This window comes from Motacilla alba, chromosome 4, assembly GCF_015832195.1.
Source record: "Motacilla alba alba isolate MOTALB_02 chromosome 4, Motacilla_alba_V1.0_pri, whole genome shotgun sequence".
In the NCBI taxonomy this organism is placed as follows: Eukaryota; Metazoa; Chordata; class Aves; order Passeriformes; family Motacillidae; genus Motacilla; species Motacilla alba.
In genome coordinates this window covers 66,030,817-66,055,019 of record NC_052019.1, presented here as the reverse complement: position 1 = coordinate 66,055,019, position 24,203 = coordinate 66,030,817, and the positions used below count along the sequence as shown (strand labels likewise).

The following is a 24,203-nucleotide window of genomic DNA, read 5'->3' as shown; positions in this document are numbered from 1 at the left end:
CATACACCTCAACAGGAAGAGGGACAAAACCAGAACTATTTTAGCTGACTCACTGACAATTTATGCCTGAAAAAGAGACTTATAATTACTTTTTCAGCTTAAAATTCAGTACTGGAGAGGAGGTGAGATATCTAAATGACCTCCACTGATTAAGAACAACAGAATGGTCAGAAAATTGGTACCATAACATAGATTATAATCTTGCATTAAGAAAAGCCACCCTCTTTTATAGGAGGATTACCTTTACAGTAACATAAATATAAAATCAAAGCTTTAGAATAGTATTTTATACTTATGCTTCATCCTTGAAATCCACATTCAGAAAAGTGGTTGCCTATAACTTATAGGAACCTTCAGAAACTTTCTGAGGAGCATTTTCGTAAATAATGAAATTAAGACTGTATCTGAAAATATAACAAACTGAAATTCTCATCTGTCCTTACATATGAAAATCAAATTCCAAATCAGTGCCACCTGAAACTCACTTATCAAAGACAGTGGGGCACAATTTGAGCAACTGAATTCAACAGACAGCACGACAGTGATCCAATTCCTCTATGGTTGGTGCTTTTAAATGACAGAGAAGGAAATACTTGACAGGTTAAGATTTTAACATCCATCATGTAAGCAATTATGATGGTAAATGATAATAAAATGTAATTTTAGCACATTTTAAATGAAATGCAGACATGTGGTTCCTTTGCGACTGGGCAAGTTACCTTTTACAATGGTGTTTCCTTCTTGTAGTTGAAGCTTGGGTCGCTACCTTCAATCTGAAGTTTTAAGGCTTGCTTAAGGCTGAGTTCTGTCTCTGCGGGGGGATAGCCTTCCAACACATCCTGATGCCCTCTGTCCTGCACTGTTCGTGGGACAGAAACCCTGCCCAGAAAAACCTGATTGCTCTGAAGATGGTAATTGGGATTTGTCATAATGCCATTTCTCTTCTTCTGCTCCCCACTCTGTTGGTGAATCAGGAACTGCTGCTGAGATCGACCAACTTCTTGCTGAGCTGGAGGGACCAAAATCTTGCACTGTGGCTCTGGAGGCATTGATTTCAGTGGCATGCTTGTGCCAGATTTGGCAATAGGTACTCGTTTATCAAACTGAGTCATTTCATACTCTAGCACTTTGGGTTGGGAGGAACTACTCTGCTTTATTTTTTTTCCAGCTGACCCAGACTTGCTGGAGTTGTCTGTTTTGCCCCCTTTGTTCGCTTTAGTTGATTTCAAGCTAGGTTTTACTTGGCTCCATTCAAACTCGCTACTGGGTGAATTATGATTTTGACTCAGGGAATGAGTTGTGGAAGAAGGGGAGACAATGGACTGCCTGCTTCTGCTGCGTGGCAGCGAGTGCTGCTGGATTTGCTCCGTGAACGACAGGCTGTGGAAACTATCGATGGGCACCGTCTGAGCGGTGGCCGTCGAGGACGTGGTGCGGAGAGAAGAATTTTTGGAGCTTTTCAGGGAATTATTTGATAAAGATGACTTTTGACGGTCAACCGTAGAATCGGGAGACTCCGAAGGAGAACTGAAGGCGTGTGCAGGCCCGTTGGATAATCCCCGCATTCCAGGCTGCATGTCTCCTCCAGTACTCCCTGAACTATTGGACTTCATGGTTAAGGACTGCATTTTAGAGGAGACTGATTGTAAGGGCTTCTGCTCCATTGTGTGGACTGGAGAAGGAGTACAACCATTCAGAGTCGATGCACCATATTTTTCCAGTAATTTGATAATCTGGGAGTGTCCGTTTTTGGCTGCAACCCGCATAGCAGTGCGCCCAAATTGGTCAGCGTGATTGGGATCAGCACCATGCTCCAGTAATATCTGGACAACGTCAATGTGCCCCTCTTGGGCCGCAATGCAGAGTCCAGTAGCACCTTGATTACAAGTGTGGTCAACCAGAGCACCATGCTCGATGAGAAGCTGCACGACCTTCACGTGGCCCTGCCATGCAGCAGACTGCAAGGCGGATCTCTTCTCGTTGTCTGCAGCGTTCACGTCGGCGTGGTACGTTATCAGCACCTGCACCATCTCCAAATGGCCCTGCCAGCAGGAAACATGGAGTGCTGTTCTTCCTTCAGCATCGCTTGCTTCGACGTTTGCACCATTTTCTAAAAAATACTCAGCCATTGTAAGCTGGTTTTCTAATGCTAGGATATAAAGTGTTGGCCGGCCATCAGCATCTTTGTAGTTCACATCTGCTCCATGGCTGAGCAGTAGCTCAACTATATCTCTGTGACCTTCTAAGGCAGCAACCCGGAGAGCATTTCTCCCATCGTAGCCTCTATGATCAATGTTGGATTTATTTTCCAGTAACATCTGCACACAATCATAGTGACCTTCCTGGGCAGCTAATATGAAAGGTATCCGTCCATCATTATCAATTTCATTTGTTCTAGCACCTTGTTCTATAAGAGCTTCACAGATCAACCTGTGACCTTCAAAAGCTGCCATGTGCAAAGGGGTCCAGCCTGCATCGTCTCTGTGATTTTCATCTAGTCCCCTGTCCAGCAGAGTTCGTACTACTTCAACGTTGCCCTGCGCAGATGCTATGCTCAGGACTGTTCTACCTTCACTGTCGATGCTGTCAACAGCTGCACCCCAAAACAAGAGAGTATTCACCACTGAGGCATGGCCCATGGAGGCTGCTGCCAGAAGCGGCGTCCGGCCATTGTTGTCCGTGTGATCAACATCAGCTCCTCCTTCCAGGAGCAGATCAACCACATCCACATGTCCTTCATAGGCGGCCACCAGCAGAGGAGTCATGCCATCCTTGTCACAGTGGTCGACTTCAGCCCCGCGGTCGATGAGGAGGCTGACCACCGAAGCGTGTCCCTTACTGGCCGGCACGCAGAGCGCAGCCACAGACAGCGCCGTCCTCCCGTCCACGTCCTCGTGGTTCACCTCTGCACCGTGGTCCAGCAGGTGCTCCACGATCTCTTTGTGCCCCATGTACGCAGCCGCGATCAGAGCCGTCCTGCCCTCGTTGTCAGCTTTATTAACTTCAGCCCCGTGCTGGAGCAGATTCAGCACGATGTCTTCGTGCCCTCCCCACGCCGCCGCTCTCAGCGCCGTCCGGCTGTCCGCATCGGCGCAGTCCACTTTGACCCCGGCGTACAGGAGCGCGGACACCACCTCCGTGTGCCCTCCCCACGCCGCCGAGCGCAGCGCCGTCCAGCCGTCGTGGTCCGTATGGTTGACGTTGGCCCCGCAGCCGATGAGGCAGTTGACCACCTTGGTGTGCCCCTGCCGAGAAGCCAAGGTCAGCGCCGTTTGCCCGTGGGTGTCTTCGATCTCCAGATCCGCTCCTCTCGACACCAGCAGGTTGACCACGTCGAGGTTGCCGCTGTAGGCCGCGTTGGCCAGCAGCGTTCTCCCGTTGGAATCGCACTGGTTTACGGATGCCCCGTTGTCCAACAAGGTGCGGATGGAGTCCTCCCTCTCCAGCGCCTGCCGGACGATGCAAGACGTGCGGTCGTCTTCGCTGTTGACGTGAGCACCAGCCTTTACCAGCAGCTGTAACACCTCTTGCTCTTTAGGAATTAAGGTTGACAGGGAGTCTTTGACAGGTGTGCCATTCCAGATCATCCACAACGCCAGCTCTGAAGTCTCCAACTGTAAATTAGAATTAATGAGATGCAACGCAAACTCTTGAGCTTCTAACGGCTTTAGATCCTTTGCCCGGCAGGTGTAACTCATCGCCAGCATTCTGTGTCCCTCTGCGGCGTTACACAAGTATTTCTGTGTACAGTGCTTTACATCCAGCAACCACTCTGCAAAACTGTAATGAAACAAGATTTTTGTATTTCCAAGGCCATCGATAAGGACTTTGGACAGGACATCCAATTTGCGTTGAAAGTCTTCCATCGTCAGTGTCATGTTTTTGGTCCACACCGCGTGATACAATTCCATGGTGGTCAAGGGCCTGCAGGCTGCAAGAATTACATTAAGGATGGGCTGGACCTTTGCAAACTGTTTTCTCACAAAAAGTCTCTGACAGAGCCAAAGGTAGAGGCCATTTAATGTTCCTGGAATATCACGGATCTCCCGCAACATGATAAAATTCTCCACAACTCCATCTAGAACACGTTCCAGATACAAAAAGCAACCGCTGCTTTTGATGTGAAGCTGATTCAGCATTTCTGCCGTTTCTTTTGTGAGGTGTTGTCTCAGGGCTTCTTCCTGGTCCAAACGATGCAGAATATATTGCTGCACATCTTTCACAATGTAAGCCTTTCGGAGGTCATCCAGACTTATTTTTCGAAAACCTGTTGAGAGGAGAGAAAGTTGTAATTATTTCTGATCCAGCTCTGCTTAACTCAATGTTGAAAGAAGAGTAAATAAAAGCCAAGACATTTTTGGGCGGGGAACACCCACAATAAAGTATTTTGCCCTCTAAACAGTGAATAAAAATTAATTATAATAGCAAAAAACTTTGGTAATTAGATGCACTGTTATCATCATCTACTATAAGAAAAATAGGTGCTATTAAGAAAAATAATATTGAAAATCACTCTGAATTAGACATTGTGTATCTGCCTTGGACATCACTAAACACCTAAGCAAAAGCATCAGAACTGCAACTGAAATAAGATTATTAAGTGCTATTATATTATTAAAGGAAGAATCCCTTCTCCACTGCGGTTAACAATGGAATTCTAAGTAATTTTCAGCTATTTAGCTTAAGACAGTTATTATGTTTATTTAATTACAGAAAAAGGCATTCACAGCTGCTGCATATGCAGTATAAATGTATATAAATCACTAACTTCACCACCACAGCTTCTTTTAAAAGCTTTTATGACACAGGAGAGACACTCAAAAATAGTTTTAAACATCTTCAGACCCCTGCACACCAAAATGACCTACTTTTTGCAAGTGAGGACTGAGTTCTAGATAAATACCCTGGTTCTCAGGTAGGTGACTCATTGTATAAAGACACAGGTTCTCTCGTAGTCATATCTCTTTGTTTTTCCAGCCTGTTTACTTTTTAGAGGAAAAAGGGACATTATTTCATTTACACAGACTGTGTCTGTCCCCTCCCCACCCAAGGAAAGGGACGCCGTTCCCAGCAGCACGCGCAGGGAAGTTCCCTGTGCCGCCTTAGCGGCCGTAAGACTCTCAGGAATGGGGCTGAACCAGGGCAGAGCCGTGTGGATACACGGCTGGCCGCCTCTGCCATTTCAAACATTTTTTTCTGGTATGGCCAAGGTAAGCACTTGATGAGGACCTGCCCTCCCTGATTAATGACACACCGCGTTGTTTGAACGCTGCTCTTGCGGAAGTTATGGGAAAACCACAGAGGTCACGGCGGCAGCAGCTTCAGTGACTGCGTTTCAGGCCAGAAATGCACCTCACTTCTCCAGGGACAGCTTGTGATTCCTTCCTTACAGCCAGCTCAGCTAGTCAGACACAAAACCAACTCTGCTCTTCAAACCAAAGCTAAGTTACTAATCTCTAAGTTATACTGAAGGAAAAGCAACCATAGATCAATGTGTTCCATTCAATTCTAGCACCATCCCCACAGAAAAAATAATTTTAAGTGAGCCTCTGAAGGATACTGCTTCTAGATCTATGTTTTTACTGTATTTAAAGACACTGTGGATCAAACTGCTCATTCTGTGAGGTTGTGAGCAAATTCAGGCTGGTAACAGAGCTGTGGTTTTTGCTCCCTAGTGGCTTCAGCAGAGGTCCTGAATGTCCGTTAAGGTCACTCTGTTAATTGTTTAGTCTACATCAGCACTGTACAAACACCACAGAATAGAACAGAGAGGCCAACTATGGAAGTGTTACTAAAATATTTCTGCTTCCCTTAGTAATTATGGAAGCACTACAAACAGGACTGAACCAATTGAATACCTAAAACAAAATCATGCTTCTCCATGAAATGAAATCATCGGAGAGGACACTTTTGCATGGTCAGTTCAGAGGATAAGACTACACAAGCAAGATTGACTACTTGAAGATTTTCGAATGAGAGGGCCAGGAGCAAGGAAAGAATCTTTTTCCATTCCAGAGGCTTCTTTTTTTTTTTGCTCTAAAAGGAAACACAGAAACAGCTTTATCCACCATAACGTGCCACAAAATTCAAGTAATGTCCTAACCTGACCCATAGGATGGCATAATTAATTGCTTTTTTTTTTCTTTTTATTAAAATATTCTGTATGAAACTTTGTGAAGTCCATAATTCTTGCACATAACCAAAATAAAAAACTTTGCTGAGTAAGAGCAGACAGTGTCCTGTGATTCTGCAGATCCCAAGCTCCCACTTGCAGTGAAAGGCTGTTTCTAGGTCAGGATCCTTCAGATGACACAGAAGTGAAAAAATAACACCAAAGCCAGGGCATTGCTTGGTGCATGGACCTACAGTCACATGCATAGCAGGAGCTGTAATTAGGGGCAAATGTCCCTTTGCCTGGCTCATGTGTGCAGAGGGAACAGCTCTTGTTTGCTCAATCTGGAGCAAACGCAACCACCCCACTCACTCACCTTCCTTGAACTGCCCTGCTTCGCCTCACACAGATCTGTCCCCGTCTCTTGGCTGAACAAGAACGGGCAGGGAGCCCTGCAAAGTCATTGTCAATGTCTTTAGACCTAAATGACCCTACTCACAAAATCCCCAACCTCTCACATTAATCCCACGCCCACATCCTGCCTTCCAATATATACCTGCAAACGTAAGCTATTTTTATTTTTACACTGTTTAAATGTTTTTTCAGTAGCGGATTTCATTTCCCTGTGATGAGAAAACCCCGATGGACTGGCACAACAGCAATCCTGAGATTTTAGCTGATGTTCAGTGTTGCCTGACTAATGATTACACTTCACCTCCCCTGACTCCCAGCCTTCCCAGGAAAACTTGCAGCGGTAACTGTTTTAGCACCTCTCTCAGTCTCCGTATCCGTGCTTCAAAAACAAGACTCTTCCCTATCTTGCAAGCATTCTTTGAAAAACAATTTTCATTTTGCTTCCCAAAATGGGTGGGAAAGTGAACAAAAAAACCCCTAAGCCCTCCAAATAAAAAAGGGGAAAAAAAGGAAGGGTTTGTGTGTTTGGCATTTGTTTTTCCCCTTTAAATGATGTATCAATGCCCAAAGAAGCTGTGGATGCTCCACTTCTGGAAGTGTTCAAGGCCAGGCTGGATGGGGGTTTGAATAACCTGGACAGTGGAAGGTGTCCCTGCCCACCAGGGGGTTGCAATGAGATGGTCTTAAAGTCTCTTCCAAGACAAAACATTCTAAGATGCTCCGATTACTCTGTTCCATACTAGAGCTAAAAATGATCTATTCTTACCTGAGATACACCAAATATCTAAGCCCTTCAGACAAGTAAATAAATTTCATTGGGCTTCAGAGCAGTTTTAAACTATTTGATTGGCTACATGTTTATGGAAGCCAAAAATTGCTTTTTTTGCCCCTTTTTTTGCAGTATTTCCATACGTTCTTTGTTAATGAGATCCTATATATTGTATCTGAAAGTAAGCTTGGATAGCAAGAAGCACACTACACTCATACAGACCTTCACACATCCCAGGAATGAAACACCCTTTAAGGGCTGGGATTAACAAACTGCCATTGTAACAGAGTTTTGGACATAAAACAGGATGTTAATTTTAACCACTGCATCAGGCCATATTATAATAAGCAAACAATTCAAAAGAAGCGTTATAGATAGAACTGAATTTTTTTAAGCCTGAGTTTTTTGCTGCTAGCTTGAACACAGAAAACAAAGCTATGTTTTTTTCCCCCAAATATCTGCCTAAATGAAGTCATTTTGCATTTCCAAACAAAGCTCCTGCAAACTTGCTTTTCAGCCCTGCCCCATACAATAAGTCACTTTCATGGACAAGAAGTACCAAAATATAAAAAGAAAGCTCATTTTGTTTCAGATGCATTCTCATGAACTACTTAAGCTCAGCAAAACAGAAGTTACAGTAGACAGAACTTGCAGTCCCACGACCCTGCTTCTTGCATTGTTAAAATTTTTCTTACAACACATCACTTTCAACCCAATGGGAGCTCCAATATGGATTGTTCTAATTTATTACATTTCTGGCAGTTCTGTAAACAAATCTGTTCCAAATGTATTCCTTGGCAAGACCCAGGGCCATTCAAAAGAGGAAAAAAAGTATCTTGGTTATAAATACTTTTATAGCATGTCAACCTTTTCATATTTTAATAGTAAAAAAGCTATTAACTAGCAAGTTTCAATACTTAAAAATATCCTTCCACTTTCATATCTTTAAATGGATTTACATAAGCACATAACAGAAGTTTAAAATGTATTTTAATGTATTTAACTCAATTGTAAGCTTTAGAGAAATCCAAATTATTACAAACATGACAGTAATTTGGCATTAATAATTTATGCTGCTGATCTAAACACATATTGAATTAGGTACTTCTGGGGCCATTTATGCACACCTGCTCAAAAAGAATAACTTATCCAGCAGAGTAAAGGGCACCTGGAGACACAGGCAGCACACTTAGCTTTTAGTGCATTTGCAGTATATTGTGCATTACAAATTCTCTGCCTCTTGTGCAGGTGCTACGAGACGCTGAGGCTGAAATCTGCTGCTCTCACTGGTCCGTGTCACTGCACAGAAGTTTATTTAATTAGATCTACAGGTAATAGTCCATTTAAAACAATTTAGTCTTCCCTCTTTAATTACAAGGCAATTAAACTCCAAGTTCACACACAACTTTTTACAAGGAAATATGAAATTCCCTAGTACAATGCTTTCAAAGAGGTAATGAAAAGAAAGGACACAATAATTAAAAGCTCACTATATTTTCCCAAGCATCCTAAGGAATTTTTCTTTCCAAACCCCAAACCTTAACAAGAAATAAGCCTTTTCAAATTCAATATTATAAAAGCAAATTTTACAACCACATAAGTATACAGTTCATCTTTTACAGTAAGAATCCAACTCCCATAAAGACTTCAAAGAAACATGAAATCACCCAAATAAATCCCAACCTACAATGAAAAATTAGAGGACAAGTTAGATTTTTTTAATTTTGGAAGCAATCTCTCCTAAAGTAGTCTCATGCAATTTATTTTCTGGAATGGCAGGCAGAAAGGTTCAGCTCCAAATCTGGCAACTGATTTGGTTTGGGGATTTAGCAATAGAACGACCTTAGTAGCTCTAATCACCAGACAGTGAGGCTTCTGAGAGAAGCTGCATTGGGATTTTTTTACTATATTTCTCTAAAATTTTCACAATTTTGCTAATTTTTAAGGTTTTTTTTTGGAAAGGCTATAAGGAAAACAACCCTCCACATCTCTTCAGACCAGTAAACAGTAGAAACATGAGAAAGACATGTTCCTGAGATTTCCAATCAAGAACAAATTCAGATAAATAACAACTCCTAAAAGTTCCCGTCTGTCTGGAACTGAATGACAAATAAAAGGATGAGTGAAAAATGGATGACATTGTCAGATCCTGCCTACAGACAAGTGGGTGAATGGAACTTAAAAGCTGCCTCTGAGGCTAAACTGAACCCTTTCATCTCCACTTTTGGGTTTTTTTTTAATTGAATTTTCCAGTATCTTTCTGGTATTTGCCATTAACTTAATGAGAACTATGGCTCCCTGAGATGTGACCCTGCACAGGTTGTGCTGCTCTGGTGCACTCATGCCTCATGCATGAGAAGGAATTCTTCAGAAGAATGTCAGTGTTGAACTGAGGGGTATAATCAAGCCACATGCCACAGATACTTGATTTATGTGTCTAGCAAAAAAAGAAGAAATCAGGTAAATGCCTATTAAAAAGAAGCCTTTTAAAACCATTTGTACATATGCATTTTTTCCTATTTACCTTTATGCTGTTAATGAGAAGTTATTTGCTCCAACTTATCTATGTAAAATTGCCTGATTTTAAAATGCCTCAAGTTTTCCAACTAATATGAGGGATTTTCAAAACAGGAAATTAGTTTTGTAAGCACGACTCCTATGCTTTCCAGATTTAGTCTCATTTTAGAAGAAGCATTAGAATTAGCTCATTAGCTAAAAATGTAAAAAATCATTTTATGCTCTACGCCACTCTCATGTTAGAAAGGCTGTGTTGATGTAGCTGCTTGAGTGCCCACACTTGGAGCCAAATGATAAACGATGATGTGGGAGACAATGTGGATAACTATGAGTGCAAGACAGAATTGTTAAATTTAGGGGAAAAGCCATTAGGAAAAGCAAGCAGGCAGCATGTGGCAGTTGGTGACAGAGCACATGAAGAGAAGGCAGTTATCTGTCCCTCTCCTTTTTTTAACTCATTTGGCATTTGCTCACTGTGGAGGGTGACCGCAGACTCAGCCAGGCATCATCTCACATTTGTTTCCTATTTTTGAGGTTGTCTCTGTAGCCACAAGAGGCAAAACTTTTTTTTTTTTTTTTTAAATTTATGAAAGCTGAGAATCTGAACAAGGGGAAAAAATCCGTAGCACATTGTGCTACTACAGAATCTGGGAATACAGAAGGGCCCTGAGCACAAGCTGCAGCAGATGCAGGCACAGCTATTCAATTTTCATAAATAAGTTGCCACCAGAAGTGAGAGAACAAAGGGGACCAGAACAAACACCCCTCCTCCTTTTCTCATTCTTAAGGAGTGCTAGGGATGATTATTCACCACTGGCAGCCTCAGGATGACAGTGGGTGAGAAAGACTGGATTCTCTCTTCCATGTCACCACTATTTTTGGCTCAGGAGCTGCTTGCACAACTCCCATCTGTACTGCACACCCAAAAAAGAGCATCATCAGGACAAGGCCACTGCAGCACGCCTGCTTCCAGTCATTGGGAACACTTTACTGACATGAGAGCTAAACCTATTTGTCAGACAGATTCAGAAGAATTTTTCACTGAATGAAAATTTTAAGTGAAAACAGACACAAACTCCCTGCAAACAAATTAATACTGGTCAATGTATATTTCATACCATACTCCAAAACTTTTTTAACAGAAAAAACTACAGATGGGACACATTTTCTTAATCAATTCTGAAAGGATCTCAATCTCTCTCACCAAGTTACAGTGCGACTGATTTTTTATTTGGTCCAAATACTTACTGTTGATCTCCACTTCTGCCCACCAACTAAATATAAATTGCTTTAAAAAATTGGCTCAGCTACAAGTAAATGTTCAAATACCACAAAGGAGGAGAAGAGTTTGCCTGCCTCAGTAGAAGAGTTAATGTCAGTCAATCCTTTGCAGGCCAGAAGCCAAAAAGAAATCCACATTATTTGCAGTTTTACAACACCAAGTTGCACAGTTTCTGAAGTTAACAGAAGCTTCAGCCATGCTCTCATATCCTCACTACACCTTCTGAAAACCTGAATATTGGCTGGTAACAGGAAAATCCTCCAACAGTGAATTAAATGGGCAGCCAGCACATTGGCTGTAAGGTCATTTTCCTTTCATAGTGGCTAAACCACAACTGCCTCCAAACAGACCCTAAAATTTCTTCTCAATTTGTATTCAATTCTTTCTTTGCTGTACCTTTTCCACAGTGAGGATGGGATTATAGTATCACATACCAATTTCCTTTATGCTATTCATCAAGTCATACTCTGTGGAAATGAAAAATTAACTCACTAGAATTAAATTTATTTTAAAGGCATGTCCATTAGTTCTGCTGATTTTTCCTGTCAGGAATTCCATCTGGAAATGTATTTAAAAGACAACAGCAATTTTTAGGGCCAGTCTGAAACACTGTAAGATTCAGTGGAAAGGAAATAGGACTGTTGTGAGAAAGTCTTGTCTGTTTTTTTGGCAATAACAACACATCTCATCAGCCAAACTCTGACAAAACTATTCACATATGAATGCCTGAAGGAGCCCTGTGAAGCCACCCCAAAGTTTCTTTTAGTTGTCACATACTCCCAAATGCCAGTCTTCATGTCTGCCTCTGATTAATACAGTACTTCATTCCAAAGTGCAATTATCCCACTGACCTTCTGCCACTGTGGAAACGAGCAAGCCTATGGGTCTAAGTTCTATAATCACATTTTTTGTCCTAATTGTGTCCTTAATACACACAGGCTTTATACACAGGCCTGGAATCCAGTCCAGATATTGCCTTTTATTAAATTTCAGAGAACTTCCAGTAACAATGTCATTACAGTGAAGAAATGTTCTCATGACACAGTAAAGCCTGGATGAAGAAGCTGTAAAAATTTTTTTTTATTGTGCAACCTTTGCCAAAAGCACAGTCCAAGAATCCACATCTACATTGTTCCTCTCTCCAATTTCACTTTCAGAGATTATTACCCACTCTCTGCAAACGTGGAGAGAGATTTTAATGGCAGATGAAAGGAAAACCTTCTGAGGTTGTAAGGAATGGGTGTATGCAGCTGAAATACTTCTGCACTAAAACATCACCTATGCTGTTTGAAGCTTTCTAAAATGAGCAAAGCAAGAGGAAAATTCAAGACATTGAAGAGAACATGGATGCTTTGCAAACGTAAAATTTAACACTAAAATGCATGGCTGATTTAAGCTTTCCATAGTCCTTGGGAAACAGGGATGTGTGTTTTTTAGAATTCCTATTTTTGCTACTGTCATTTTTTAGAACTAAGCATGCAGCAGTGATTCCCACCACCCCCAGGGCGTGGTAAACACAACATCCTAGGTACAGGTCCCAAACAATTCCTGTGCTCTGTGCTCACCTGTAAACATTTTTGTAACAGCTTTACTCTGCTTGCGGGCAGAACACAGGAGGAGCAGCCAGGGAGGGAAGAACTCAAAGTGGCTGGCTAAAATCTCTGCTATTGTCCCAGACAAACTGGTGGAAGTCTGTTCACCCTCAGAAATGTTACAGCCCTCGTCCACCGAGTCCACCAGCATGAAGAGGCTCTGCTGAGGGGGCTTCATTCCCAGGAGAGGCAGCAGAATGCACCTGGAAGGAACACAGCACAAAATCGGTGTTTGAAATGCATTTAACAATACATTGACTGCCACAGGCATCCAGGACTAAGCTATGCTCAACTTAAAATGCAAAGTTACTTTTTAAAAATAGTTACCATGGAAAATATTGAGGTAGACTAAACTAGAATACTTTAAACAGGTAGTGATGTAGTTCTTGCTTAGGCCCCATTACTTTTTCATGAACTTCTAATTTATAACAATACTTTAAAATTATATAATAGTGTTCAAGGCTAATTAGAAGACTTGGAAAAACATTGCTTCACTAAGAAGCTACTTGGCCTAAAGCTTAAGAACTTCACTACTGTTGTCTCTGCCAAAGCTGCTGCTACTGCTTATCAGAAACTAATTGTGAACAATAGCTGGTCATGAAACAAAAATCTGAAAGACACATGAAATATCAAAGCTCAAAGAGTTCAAGTCAGAATGAATAACACTATTACAAAGAACAGAATTTCTGCCATACCTTCACAAATAAAATGCAAATTAGTAGCAGACTGAGGCATTCGGTAGTGACTTTGATGTATTAGCTTTTATTTATATTGAAGTTGCCAAGCTCCTGTTACTGGGAAAGGATCATCTGCATCCTTGGGATGCAGCTCTAACAACACATCTGATTGTGTGGCTAAAAATTTCAAATTTGCATCTACTGCTGCTCTCTTTAGCAGGTGGTTCTTAAAAATATACCTAACTGCATTTACATGTATCTTTAAATAGCACGACATAACCATCATGCATCTATTCAGTATTTCCACACTACACCACTATTTTTTTGGGAAACTTCATAGTGATTTAGGCCTGTAAGTTTCACTGACTAAATTATCTTTAAATACACTTGGCAAGTAAACTTTGACTTTATAGTACAAGGATTTGGAAAATGAAACGAGGTGAGAAAAATACACATCCGACAGTTTACTCTCTTGTAAATTTGCTGTTTGCACATGTCCAGAAGGCATGCCCATCATAAGTATTTTTTGTTTTACTCAAGACCATAATAACCTTTTTTCATTTATTTCACTGAACAAATTTACCTTCAGAAGACTTTGGTCAACACATTATCACCTACCAAGCATTCAAGTGGGAATACAGGAAAATCCTGCCTGTTAATGCAAGAATTTAACCCACTTCAGAAATTATTCATGAGCCTTGTTAGGGGGAGGTTTGCTATATTCTGGTTTTCGGACAGAGAAAAAAAGCAAAATGGAAACAGTGGTGCACTTTTCACGTCTGACAGTAACAGCAGAATCTAGCAGAACAGACTAGGGGGGAAATTTCCTCAGAGGTATAAAAAGGAAGTACAGAATACTTGTGATCTAAAAATACTCATTATTACATGGATTTTAAAACATGGCCTTCCCTCCTTTTTTTCAGAAGCACAAGGCTTCTGGAACTCTGGTAATTCCCCAGCTAGGTACTCCTTCAGAGGATGCCTAATGTGCAACTGAAATCACTGCCCACTAGGCTGGGAAGTTAAGCAGCTACCAATTTACAGAACAGGAAATTAAAGTAGCCATGAGGTTAAAATTACTTTCCCAAGCCAATCCCACAATGAAAGGAGGCAGTTGGAAATGACCACATTTTCCACCCCTTCCCCCACCAAAATGCTGCCTTGCCCCCTCAGCTATTTGTGTCAAGGCATTTTTCCTGCAACATTTCTTTCCCTATCAAAACTAATTTTCTTCTCACATAGTTCTCTGTGTGAAATTACTTTTTGAGAATGAATGTTACTATGAGATATGAAGAAATGGTAATGGTTATCTTAAATTAAAAATCTCACTTAAAATACATGTGACCCTAACAAAATGCCTACGAAATACCTCAGGAGCATCTAGAAAAATTCTTGTGTCAGTTTTTACCTGTTGGAACACCAGCAAGAATAGCACACAGTCTTGTCTGGGAAAGATTCCCAAATCACTCTGCCTCCAAACAGGGCTGGAAGCAGATGTCTAAGGAATAATGTAAGCACTGGGCAAGCACTAGAAGACCAAATTTTACCATTATTCTCAGCCACCACTGCTTCCAGGGACTTTCTGAGATTCAGTCTTTGCATTTAACATCCCTTAACTGACCACACTTCCACAGGTCTGTCCAAGTCTTGTATGAACTGGTTTAAGGCTCTGGCATTCACAACAGCAAGGCTGTCTGCAGCTTGGCTGCACACTGCATGAAATAACCCTTCCTTTTGTAGTTTAAAAACCAAAATGTCCTTGTTCGATTTGATATCCTTCAACTTCTGACTGGAAGGCACAGTGAGCAGTAACGTCATATTCCCACTATCTATGCCATTTGTACCACAGCCTCTCTGAGCTATTTTTTTCCCGGGCAGATGAGTCTTAGCATATTGAAGCTGCTCCACAAAATGCTATTCCACATCCCCTTGTCTCCCTGTGCTGCGCTTCTTTCCACTTCACAAAACTTGCACTTCTGAATCTTAACATAATTTAAATTCCACTAAGAAAAATATATGCACATAAGAAATGAGGCACAATGACTTCTCCCAGCTTAGAGCAATATTAATAAAAGTGTGGCATTAACAAGATATTGATCAGGCTTTCTCTTTAAGTGCCCTTTGAAACCATTTGATAAAATTCTGTTCTTGCGAGACACTTTACATCACGAGTTCAGAGCGGATGCCAAGGAACATAACAGCGAAACCTTTCGGGAAGTGCTGTGCTAATGTGCCAGAAGTCCCATTATGTGACAGCCAGGGATCAGCCCCAGACAGCACGGGGTTAGGCAAGGCAGGTCCTGCCTGACCAACCTGATCCCCTTCTAGGACAGGGTGACCTGCTTAGGGGATGAGGGCAAGGCTGTGGATGTTGCTTACCCAGACTTCAGCAAAGCCTTGGTCAGCATCACCCTCCTGGACAAACTGGCAGGATGGTGGAATCCAAAGAGAGGTGTGGAAGGGAGTTAAACCCAGCTGGGGGCAGGTCACAAGTGGTATTGCCTGGGCTCAGTTTTGGGGACGGTTCTGTTTTGTGTCTTTATCGCTGATCTGGACAGAGGCACCGTGTGGACCCTCCCTAAGTCAGTCTCTTCTCCCAAGACATGGTTTAGTGGTGGACTGGGCAGTACTGGGTCAGTGATCTCAAAGGTCTTTTCTACACCATCCTATGAGTGTGTGTTTGCCTCCATAACATGACTTAGTAATTCCACTCCCCTAGCATTTCTTGATTACACAGGAAAATAACATAAATCAACACGGAATTAACAAGGTCTTTAAAGCACTTCCCTCAAGGGTGATTCATCTACAGATTGTTGTAACAGATTGCTTAATTGCAGAGTGCCTCTCAAAGACTGAAAGTTGATTTGCTTTACCTTCTGAAAGGGAAACAGCTTTATCTTTACAACTTTTATATTTAATGTAGATGTAAAAGTGGTGATCATTAAAAAAGCTCCAAGTTAACCTGGATATTTTTAAAAATACAAAATCTGAAGAGAGAAAACAGCACAATTAGGTATTTCAAAAGATGAAATACATTTTAATGGCAATCTAATGAATTACTTATGCAGAGCAAAGATGTTTTACATGCTCTGCAGCAAACAAGAATTCCTCAGAACAATGAGCCATCCCATAAAACTCTTCAGGATTGCTACTGAGTTGACTGAACCCATGCAAACATGATTTTCCACACATGAAAGGAATATATATACAAGCTATGCTGAAGTTCTGCTTATGGCTGGCCTTGAGATTTTGATTGGATCCACAAAAACACAAAGACACAACCTGAACAGAGCAGAAAGACAGCAGCGCTGTCCACAAAAGCTGAAAAGAGTCACAGAGGAGTGCACATGCTTAGTTAAAAAAAGAGGAAAAAAGAATAAAGCAAACACATTGCCAAATAGCAGTTAATGAGTGGCTCTAGGGGCAAAAGAAATCATGATGTGTTCCTCATATTTGACTGTCTCTGGTGTATAAAAAATTCAGCTTGTCCCACTTCAATCGGGAGCGTAGCATCCTAGAAGGGCTCTTGTTTCTCTGCCCAGCTGCCAGCATTCTCTACTGACACACACACACAGAACAAGTGTATAAAAATCATCTCCTAAGCAGGCCAGAAGCCACAGGGCCAAAAAAAAAAAAAAAAAAACCATCCCAAAGAAAAACACAACCACTACCCCTGATTTGTCAGACTCCAAGTGCTGCTACTTTTAGCAAAGCATGACACGCTTCAAATTTTGTGATGGAAATTACATACTTGGAAATCTGCTGTACTACTACTACTGAGCCCTTACCTTTCTTTTTCTAAACAGTGTAACAATGCTTTAACAAACTGCTTTTTGAGGCACCTCCCAAGAGATTATACCTCAGTATTTCCCGCTTGGATTCTGGAGAAGCACCATCCCAGAGGTCTGCATCAGGAATTTACGAACTGTTCTTTGTAAAGAAAATTCATAAAGAAGCAGACAACATCATTAGTCCACACACAGCGTCCTCCTGCTTCTTCCCACATTTCTACACCAGATTCCTTGAGGAAATTCACCAGCTATTTGTCATATTCCTAAACCCTGCATATTGATCAGGAATAAGCCTCTATAGATATTGGATCGATGTCTTTGCGATTATGTATTTATATATAAAGAGTTTAACAATGCCTGTTGTATAACAAAATAATTCTCCAAGCACTCATCTCAATCTTTAGAAAAGCTAACAAGCATCTTCTTTCTTGTAAGTGGTTTACAACATGATATATCACAGCCCTTCACAATGTGATTTTTAAGAAATTTACTTCCATTTATGTTGTATTGGCAAAAATTGGAAATAAAGTGCACAGTGAGACTGTAAATAAGCCAACTATATTTACATAATGTTGGAGTAATTTTTTGCCAGCAACATAAGAAGCAGCGGGATTTTTGCCTAAAAAACACACGCTGAGACATAGCAAAAATCCTTAACCACTAAGGGGAAACCTGATGCTGCTGCTGCTAAATGAGATGCAGCAGAAGCTCTGCTGGGGAACACGCAGGCAAGGAGAAGGCTCTGTAGGGCAGTTAAGAGCTGGAGGAGCTGCATGCCAGGGAAAGGGGAAGGAATTATGTTGTACAGACACTACAGAGGGGAGCTCAGGCCATTGCAGGACACCTAAGGACAGAGGTACCCAAGGGCACAAATCTAAACAATAGGGTTTTCACTACTTCCACTGCTCATGGAGTAAACCTAGGAGCTTCTAAATGCCCAAAAATAGAAGACGAAATGCTAAACTCCCAAGTATTTTGTAATCATCCCTACTTGAAAAATTCTCACAAGTGACAGCAAACACCAGATCTCACTTCTCCTATGCTTACAGACACATGGCCATTTGTATATTGTAATAATCCAGGGGTTGGTTAGCAGGGAGCATAATCCATTAAAGCTGTCTGTCCCCACCACCCCCAGTTCTCAATTTGCATTTAAAAGCATGGAGCCAGTGAAGATAAAGCTGTTAAAGACTGTTAGAAGCTTGAGCAAAGACAGACTTACACCAATAGCTGCATTTTTCTCTTTTGTTTCCCAAACTGCATTTGGGGCACAGGTCGCAATAAAAAAAAGAAAAGGTGAATTTAACTTCTAATAAAATTGACAATTCCTGCTGTTCAGCTGATGAAATATTACCCTCCTGCAAGTACTTTTAGCAGCTGTATTCACACAGAAAGAAAAACCAGAGCATCTTTACAAATTGCTTGTAGCACTGTTTGTAGAAGAGTGAGTTTTATTTCGTCCTGTGACAAGGCATTTACATCTTATGGATGACTTACAGTAAACACTTTATTTACCTGCCTTATAATGCATTCTGGCTAATGGTTAAAAGGGAAATTAATGATCAAATCAATAGCTGCTTTCTGTATATCACCAATTCTTGGCGCTATATACATGTGGAATACAGGCCTTTCCTTCTTACTAATTGCCCAGCTGCTCATACTGGTAATAACATCCAGAAAAACAGACACACGGGACCCTTAACTAACTGGGAATATTTATGAAATACGAGGGCTGTGAAGCACAGAACAATTCCACACTTTAAAAAGCCGCAAAATAGAACCCATAAGGCAAAAGTGAAGCGACCCAGTTGGATGTGTGCACACCTGTGTACACACTGACAGATCTGATCTGGTTATCGAGGTACTTGTTCTGTACTTTCTCAGCAAGATTAAGTGCAGCTGATTATCACTTTCTGACTAAGTAATACTGGAATTAAGGCACACTCCTGGGCTACAGTGTAATACAGATTATTGTTTCTAGTAAATTATTTATTTGCAGGCTGCACAGGAAGACAAACTGGCTCTAACAATTTTACCCAACCATGGTTAATTCTACAAAGGAAGGGGCAGAAACAGAAAAGAAAAAAAAAACAAACAAAACAAAACCCACCCAGAGAATCACCTATTGGGAAAGCTCTAGGTGAAGTACACAGATGTAAATCGAGGGTCTGGCCTTTTCAGAAGTGGTGAATTAGAAACAGCAGGCAAGTCTTGTGCAACTCAATACCTGATTTTGCAATGTCTTGTAGCAACCTGGATTTTATCTGCAATTGTAAGGCAGACTTGCAGCCCCAGCAGGAGAGCACAAAAGCCAGCTCTAGGGCATCAGGCCAGACAAAAGCAGAGTTGATGGTGGAACCAGCGTCACTGGTCCCACAGAAACAGGCCATGCTGGACCCTGGGTATTGATTAGAGCCCTCCTACCGCCTCACACAAATACAGAGGTGATTTTTGGCTACAAAGCACAGCCAGCAGATCTACTCGTGGATTTACCTGAAACCTTGGAAAATAGAAGCCTTAAGAGCAAATATTTTGGTGTAATAGTGGCCTGCCCGGAACAGTTTGCAAACAACTTGGCTATTATAAAGGGCAGACAACTGTGGCTGAAAATCATTCCCAACTGCTACCAGGAGCAGGCTGACTGTATTTTAAATGGAATATACTTGCCATATGTCCTGACATATAAAATATATTCTAAATTACGCCGAGTCTGACATACAAAAATCTGTGTCCCCAAAGGCAAAGAGGGAACAGCACACAAGACAATGAAAATATTTTCCCCAAACATGTAATAGATGAAAAAAGCAATGTATTCAAAACAAACTCTCACAGTTCTGTTTTATAGTGACTGAGAGGTCACCTAGTCCACTTCCACACCCTCAGCAGGATCAGCTTTACATCTGCCACCCCTGAGATATAAGCCTAGGCATCCCTGAAGATTTCCCCAAATCAATACTGTCTCCCTAAGCAATCCATCCCAGTGCTTCAATATTCTTGAAACTGGGAAGTTTTCTCCTTCTCTACCTGTGTCTAACCTTTACCTGCTTTCCTGCAATTCAAACCTTGTACTTCCTGCCCCATAACTTCTGCCCCACAGATAACACTAGGGTCATTACAAGGAAGCCAGTAGTACCCAAAATTTATAACCATTTCTCTTCAGTCACCTGACAGAATTAGGAAACAGATTGAAAAGAAAAAAAAACAAAAAACAAAAACAAAAAAAAAAAAAAAAAAAAAAAAAAAACCACACAGGGAAAAGTTGGTATGAAACCAACTTGATGTGCTGTGTCAGTTTGAAAGTGGAGTACTGATAATTAAGTACAGTTACTAATCTCTTATTCCATGTAGTCAAATATAGTTCTACCTTGCACATGGCCTGTTTGCACCAGTCTCATGCAAGTAAAGCCTTCCTGCAGACAAGATGGCATTTATGGTTATCTCTTATCCACAAGTCCTGTGACTCTTCCAAACAGACATTAGATTAAATTTATCAAACCCAAACCATTCCATACCATGTTAGTTGTTTTTCACCTCTTTGTTATCTCCCAGCTGTCTGCAAATAGTTTGTCTGATTATTTCTTCTGGCATTTTTCATCTCGACTGACACACTTCTAATTTCCCACACCTTTTATATCCTTCTTAAATCAAGGCACTAAATACACACATTTTTCTTTTAACTCTGAATTTTCAGCAATCCTGATAAAGATAACCTCTCCTCTGCAGACAATCATTAACAGTTTGAGAACATCCCACCTATTCCATGCTGGATATCTGTTTGAGGTTTTTGGCCTGGGCTATGTTTTTCTTTGATCTTACCTATTTCTTGCTACTTTTAATTATGTTAGCTGACTGCAAAATTACTGTTTATAAGAAAGGGCAATATACAGGAGCACTGAAATTTTAGCTCTCCTACTGCTGTCTGTTTTTTCTCCCCAAAGAATAGCAGATCAGCACTTGGTGGATATTGCCTTTTTTCTGCTAACATTTATATGGAGTTACTTCTTGTAAAGCATACCTCACAGGAAACACGATCAACACACCTTGAACTCGCAGTCTCGCTCTTATTTTTACATTACTCTTTCACTTTCCCATTTAGTGGCTGCTCTATTTTCTTCCTGCCACGTTCCTGCTGGAGTTTAACACGTGAATGAGTGACAAGCTCAGTTTCACTGAACCAGACATTTAATACAGTGCTTTGAGACCTCAGTGCTCTTCCCAGCCAGTTCCTTTCCTTCATTATACTTGTCTTCATCAGATCTTACTCACAAATCCTTTGAGATGGTGAACATCTCCATCCTTTTTAGTTTGCCTTACTTCCTCCTCCCCCTCTAAGCAAAGAATCATAGAATCATTTATGATTCTATGAAAAGACCTTTAAGTCCAGCCATTAACCCAAAACATACATTTAAGATTAATAGGCACTATATCCCAAAGATTTCACTCCCTCAGCTGATTTTTTCCAATCTAACTGAAGATAATTTATGTCTCCCCACTAACTATTCTCTCCTCTTTGACATCAGAAGCATGGTCACTTGCAGACTCCTGCAAACATCATGCCTTCCCAGCTGATGTTTATCTCCTATTTGTTATTCAAATTTTTAACTATACCAGAGACAGACATTATCATCCAAATTCTGTGCCATGGATGACACCACTTGTTATCTTAAAGCAGCTTAGCTTACTTGAGCTTGCTGCTTTGGTAGGGTAAAGCACCTGTAATTTTACAAAAGACATGGTTTTGAGGTGAAGGAATCTCCCTGACTTACCACAAAGCCTATCTGGACAAAGCAGGTGAACTCTTAGACACCCAAGGTGGTCTGATAGGTAGTTTGATTTACAGTCCATGGAAGATTAGGCTTCCAACAAACCTTCAAACAGAAATCCCACATGTAGGGCTTTCACCACATGTGATATGTGTATTTTATTCAGATTTTTCAGTGGCTTTAATTTCTTTACTTTAGTCTAGAACTACAAGCAAGCATATTATGTACAAAACAAGCTACTTTTTTTAAACACATACCTGTTATACAAGTTATCCTGACAGATCTTTTAGAGCACTGAACTCAATCTTGACTGTACACTAAAATTTCCAGTTCTGCTTGTTCACCCCTTACCTTTTTTCCATTAGTATGAAGACAGCCAAGGCATTTGATTACTCCCTGACTTATCTTCTTGTCTGTCCCATGACCTACATGACTAAGCCTATTTTCCCTCCTCCTCCATCCCAGTTTTTGAGCAGTTGTCTAAATTGCTGTTATTTAGATTTATTCCTGGAATTTGTCATCCACCAGGTTTTGCTTTAAAGCTCTTTACTTAGGGTCAAAAATCAATGTTTTTCTTTCTATTAAGCATCAGTTAAGTTCTCAATGGCCTTTCTTCCTGCAAATCCATCTCTTTTTTTAAAAAAAACGTAGGAAGTGTCAAAGAACGTACACTTTAGATCAAATGCACGAGATGAAAGTATCAAATCAGACTCACTGAAAACTATCATTAGTAGAAATGAGAGAATTGCCTATACTTCGCCTTATTTTGCATACACGTAAAGTTAGGATAAGAACTTACTTTGCAAATATTCAAAAGCCTGTGGTTGAAATGCAACATGTAAGAGTGGCACACCACAATAAGAAAATGAACGAGTTTATATATGCAACAGAATATATCAAAATTACAAGTTAGCTTTAAATCATTTATGAATCAAAGGTACAGCAAGTGAAATACATATACACACACATACATTCAGTCTTCTCAGCTTTCCTTATTAACTACCCGATTCCCTAGTTGTAGCAAAACTAGTATTTCTTTGTTAAAAATGTAACTTCTATAAGCTGTGTTATTTGAACACATTAGTACACAATGGAGTTGAAATTCTTGTAGCTTTACAGGCATTTGAATTTGCAGGTATTATTCTACATTTTGGAGATAGACAAAAATCCCTTTCTTTTTTCTGTTTCTATTTATGCAGTGCATAAACACAACTGAAGGAACAGATATTTCTTTCCAGGTAAATGATTGTATTTGCTGGCATGAGAGAAATGCTAAGCACAAAAAGAAACCTAAAAACTCCCAGATGAGGCAGGCAGAAAACTGCACTGAATAAATTCAATTGTGTGTCTCTTATCAGGCTATATGCTTGTTTACTATGTTCTATTATTCCATGACCATAAAAGAGAATACAGTAGATTAATACACACAATAAAAGAGCCACCATCATTACTGCAGCTCAGTCTGACAACCCCCAAATTAATTAGATTTGTCCTATGCATTCTCAAGGGAAAAAACCCAACGTAGTAGATTGGGAAGCAGGAAGAAGAGGAGCTGCAGTGGCTGTTTCAGCACTAAGCTGCTCCTTTAAAACAGGGGGCTCTTGAACTGCCAGCCTGGAAGAAACAGGCTAAACAACAGGACATCTTAAAATCTTGATCATTCCCTAATCAAGCTGCTCCACACCTGCCTGCCTCATGTCTTACACACCATCACAAAGCACCCCACACTTCCACTGCTGAACTCATTGCAGGATTATACTGTTCAACCTCATTTTGAGAAAATCCTCTGCACAAATACCAGATGAAAAGCTGTTGAGAATTTACCTTCCAAGTCAAGCACGCTTAAGACACCTCTCCTACTCTGTTTGTTACCACATATCTTTATCCATCTTATTTTCCATCTTACTAAAACGGACTATCCTAATGTTTATTGCACTTAATTGAAGAGGCAACAGATGGAGCAACTTTCATGTGTCCCATTCAAAATTATTCTCCCATACTCCCCAAAGCACAATTCACAGCATATGTTCCTCATGCATCACTTATCAGTTACCTTGTGGTTTGGGTTTTTCCATGCCCAGCCCCAAGCAGACAGTTTTTCTGTTTTGCCTGTAAAGCTCCAATTGACGCTTTCTGTATTGTCACCATAATTTACTCTCAAGAAACACTGTTAGGTTAGCACTGTGTAACCCTGATTCTGTAATCTTACTGCACTGATGCATTTAGCTTTGGAACTGCTTTTGTAGCCTCATATTTATTAACCTTAGCTACAATACAACAAGTGAT

General features: G+C 40.8%; 1 protein-coding gene across 2 annotated transcripts in view; it reads right to left on the bottom strand.

The window, feature by feature from the left end:
* ANKRD50 (ankyrin repeat domain 50) overlaps positions 1-24,203 on the bottom strand; it is a 39,833-nt gene that overhangs the window by 4,502 nt on the left and 11,128 nt on the right. For both annotated transcript variants that reach the window (XM_038135378.1, XM_038135380.1), the window contains exons 3-4: positions 12,660-12,889; positions 720-4,267 (exon numbers count right to left, since the gene is read on the bottom strand). In XM_038135378.1, the coding sequence (XP_037991306.1) occupies positions 723-4,267; positions 12,660-12,889 (3,775 nt within the window). In that variant the 3' untranslated portion in view covers positions 720-722. The remainder of the gene's footprint in view (positions 1-719; positions 4,268-12,659; positions 12,890-24,203) is intronic.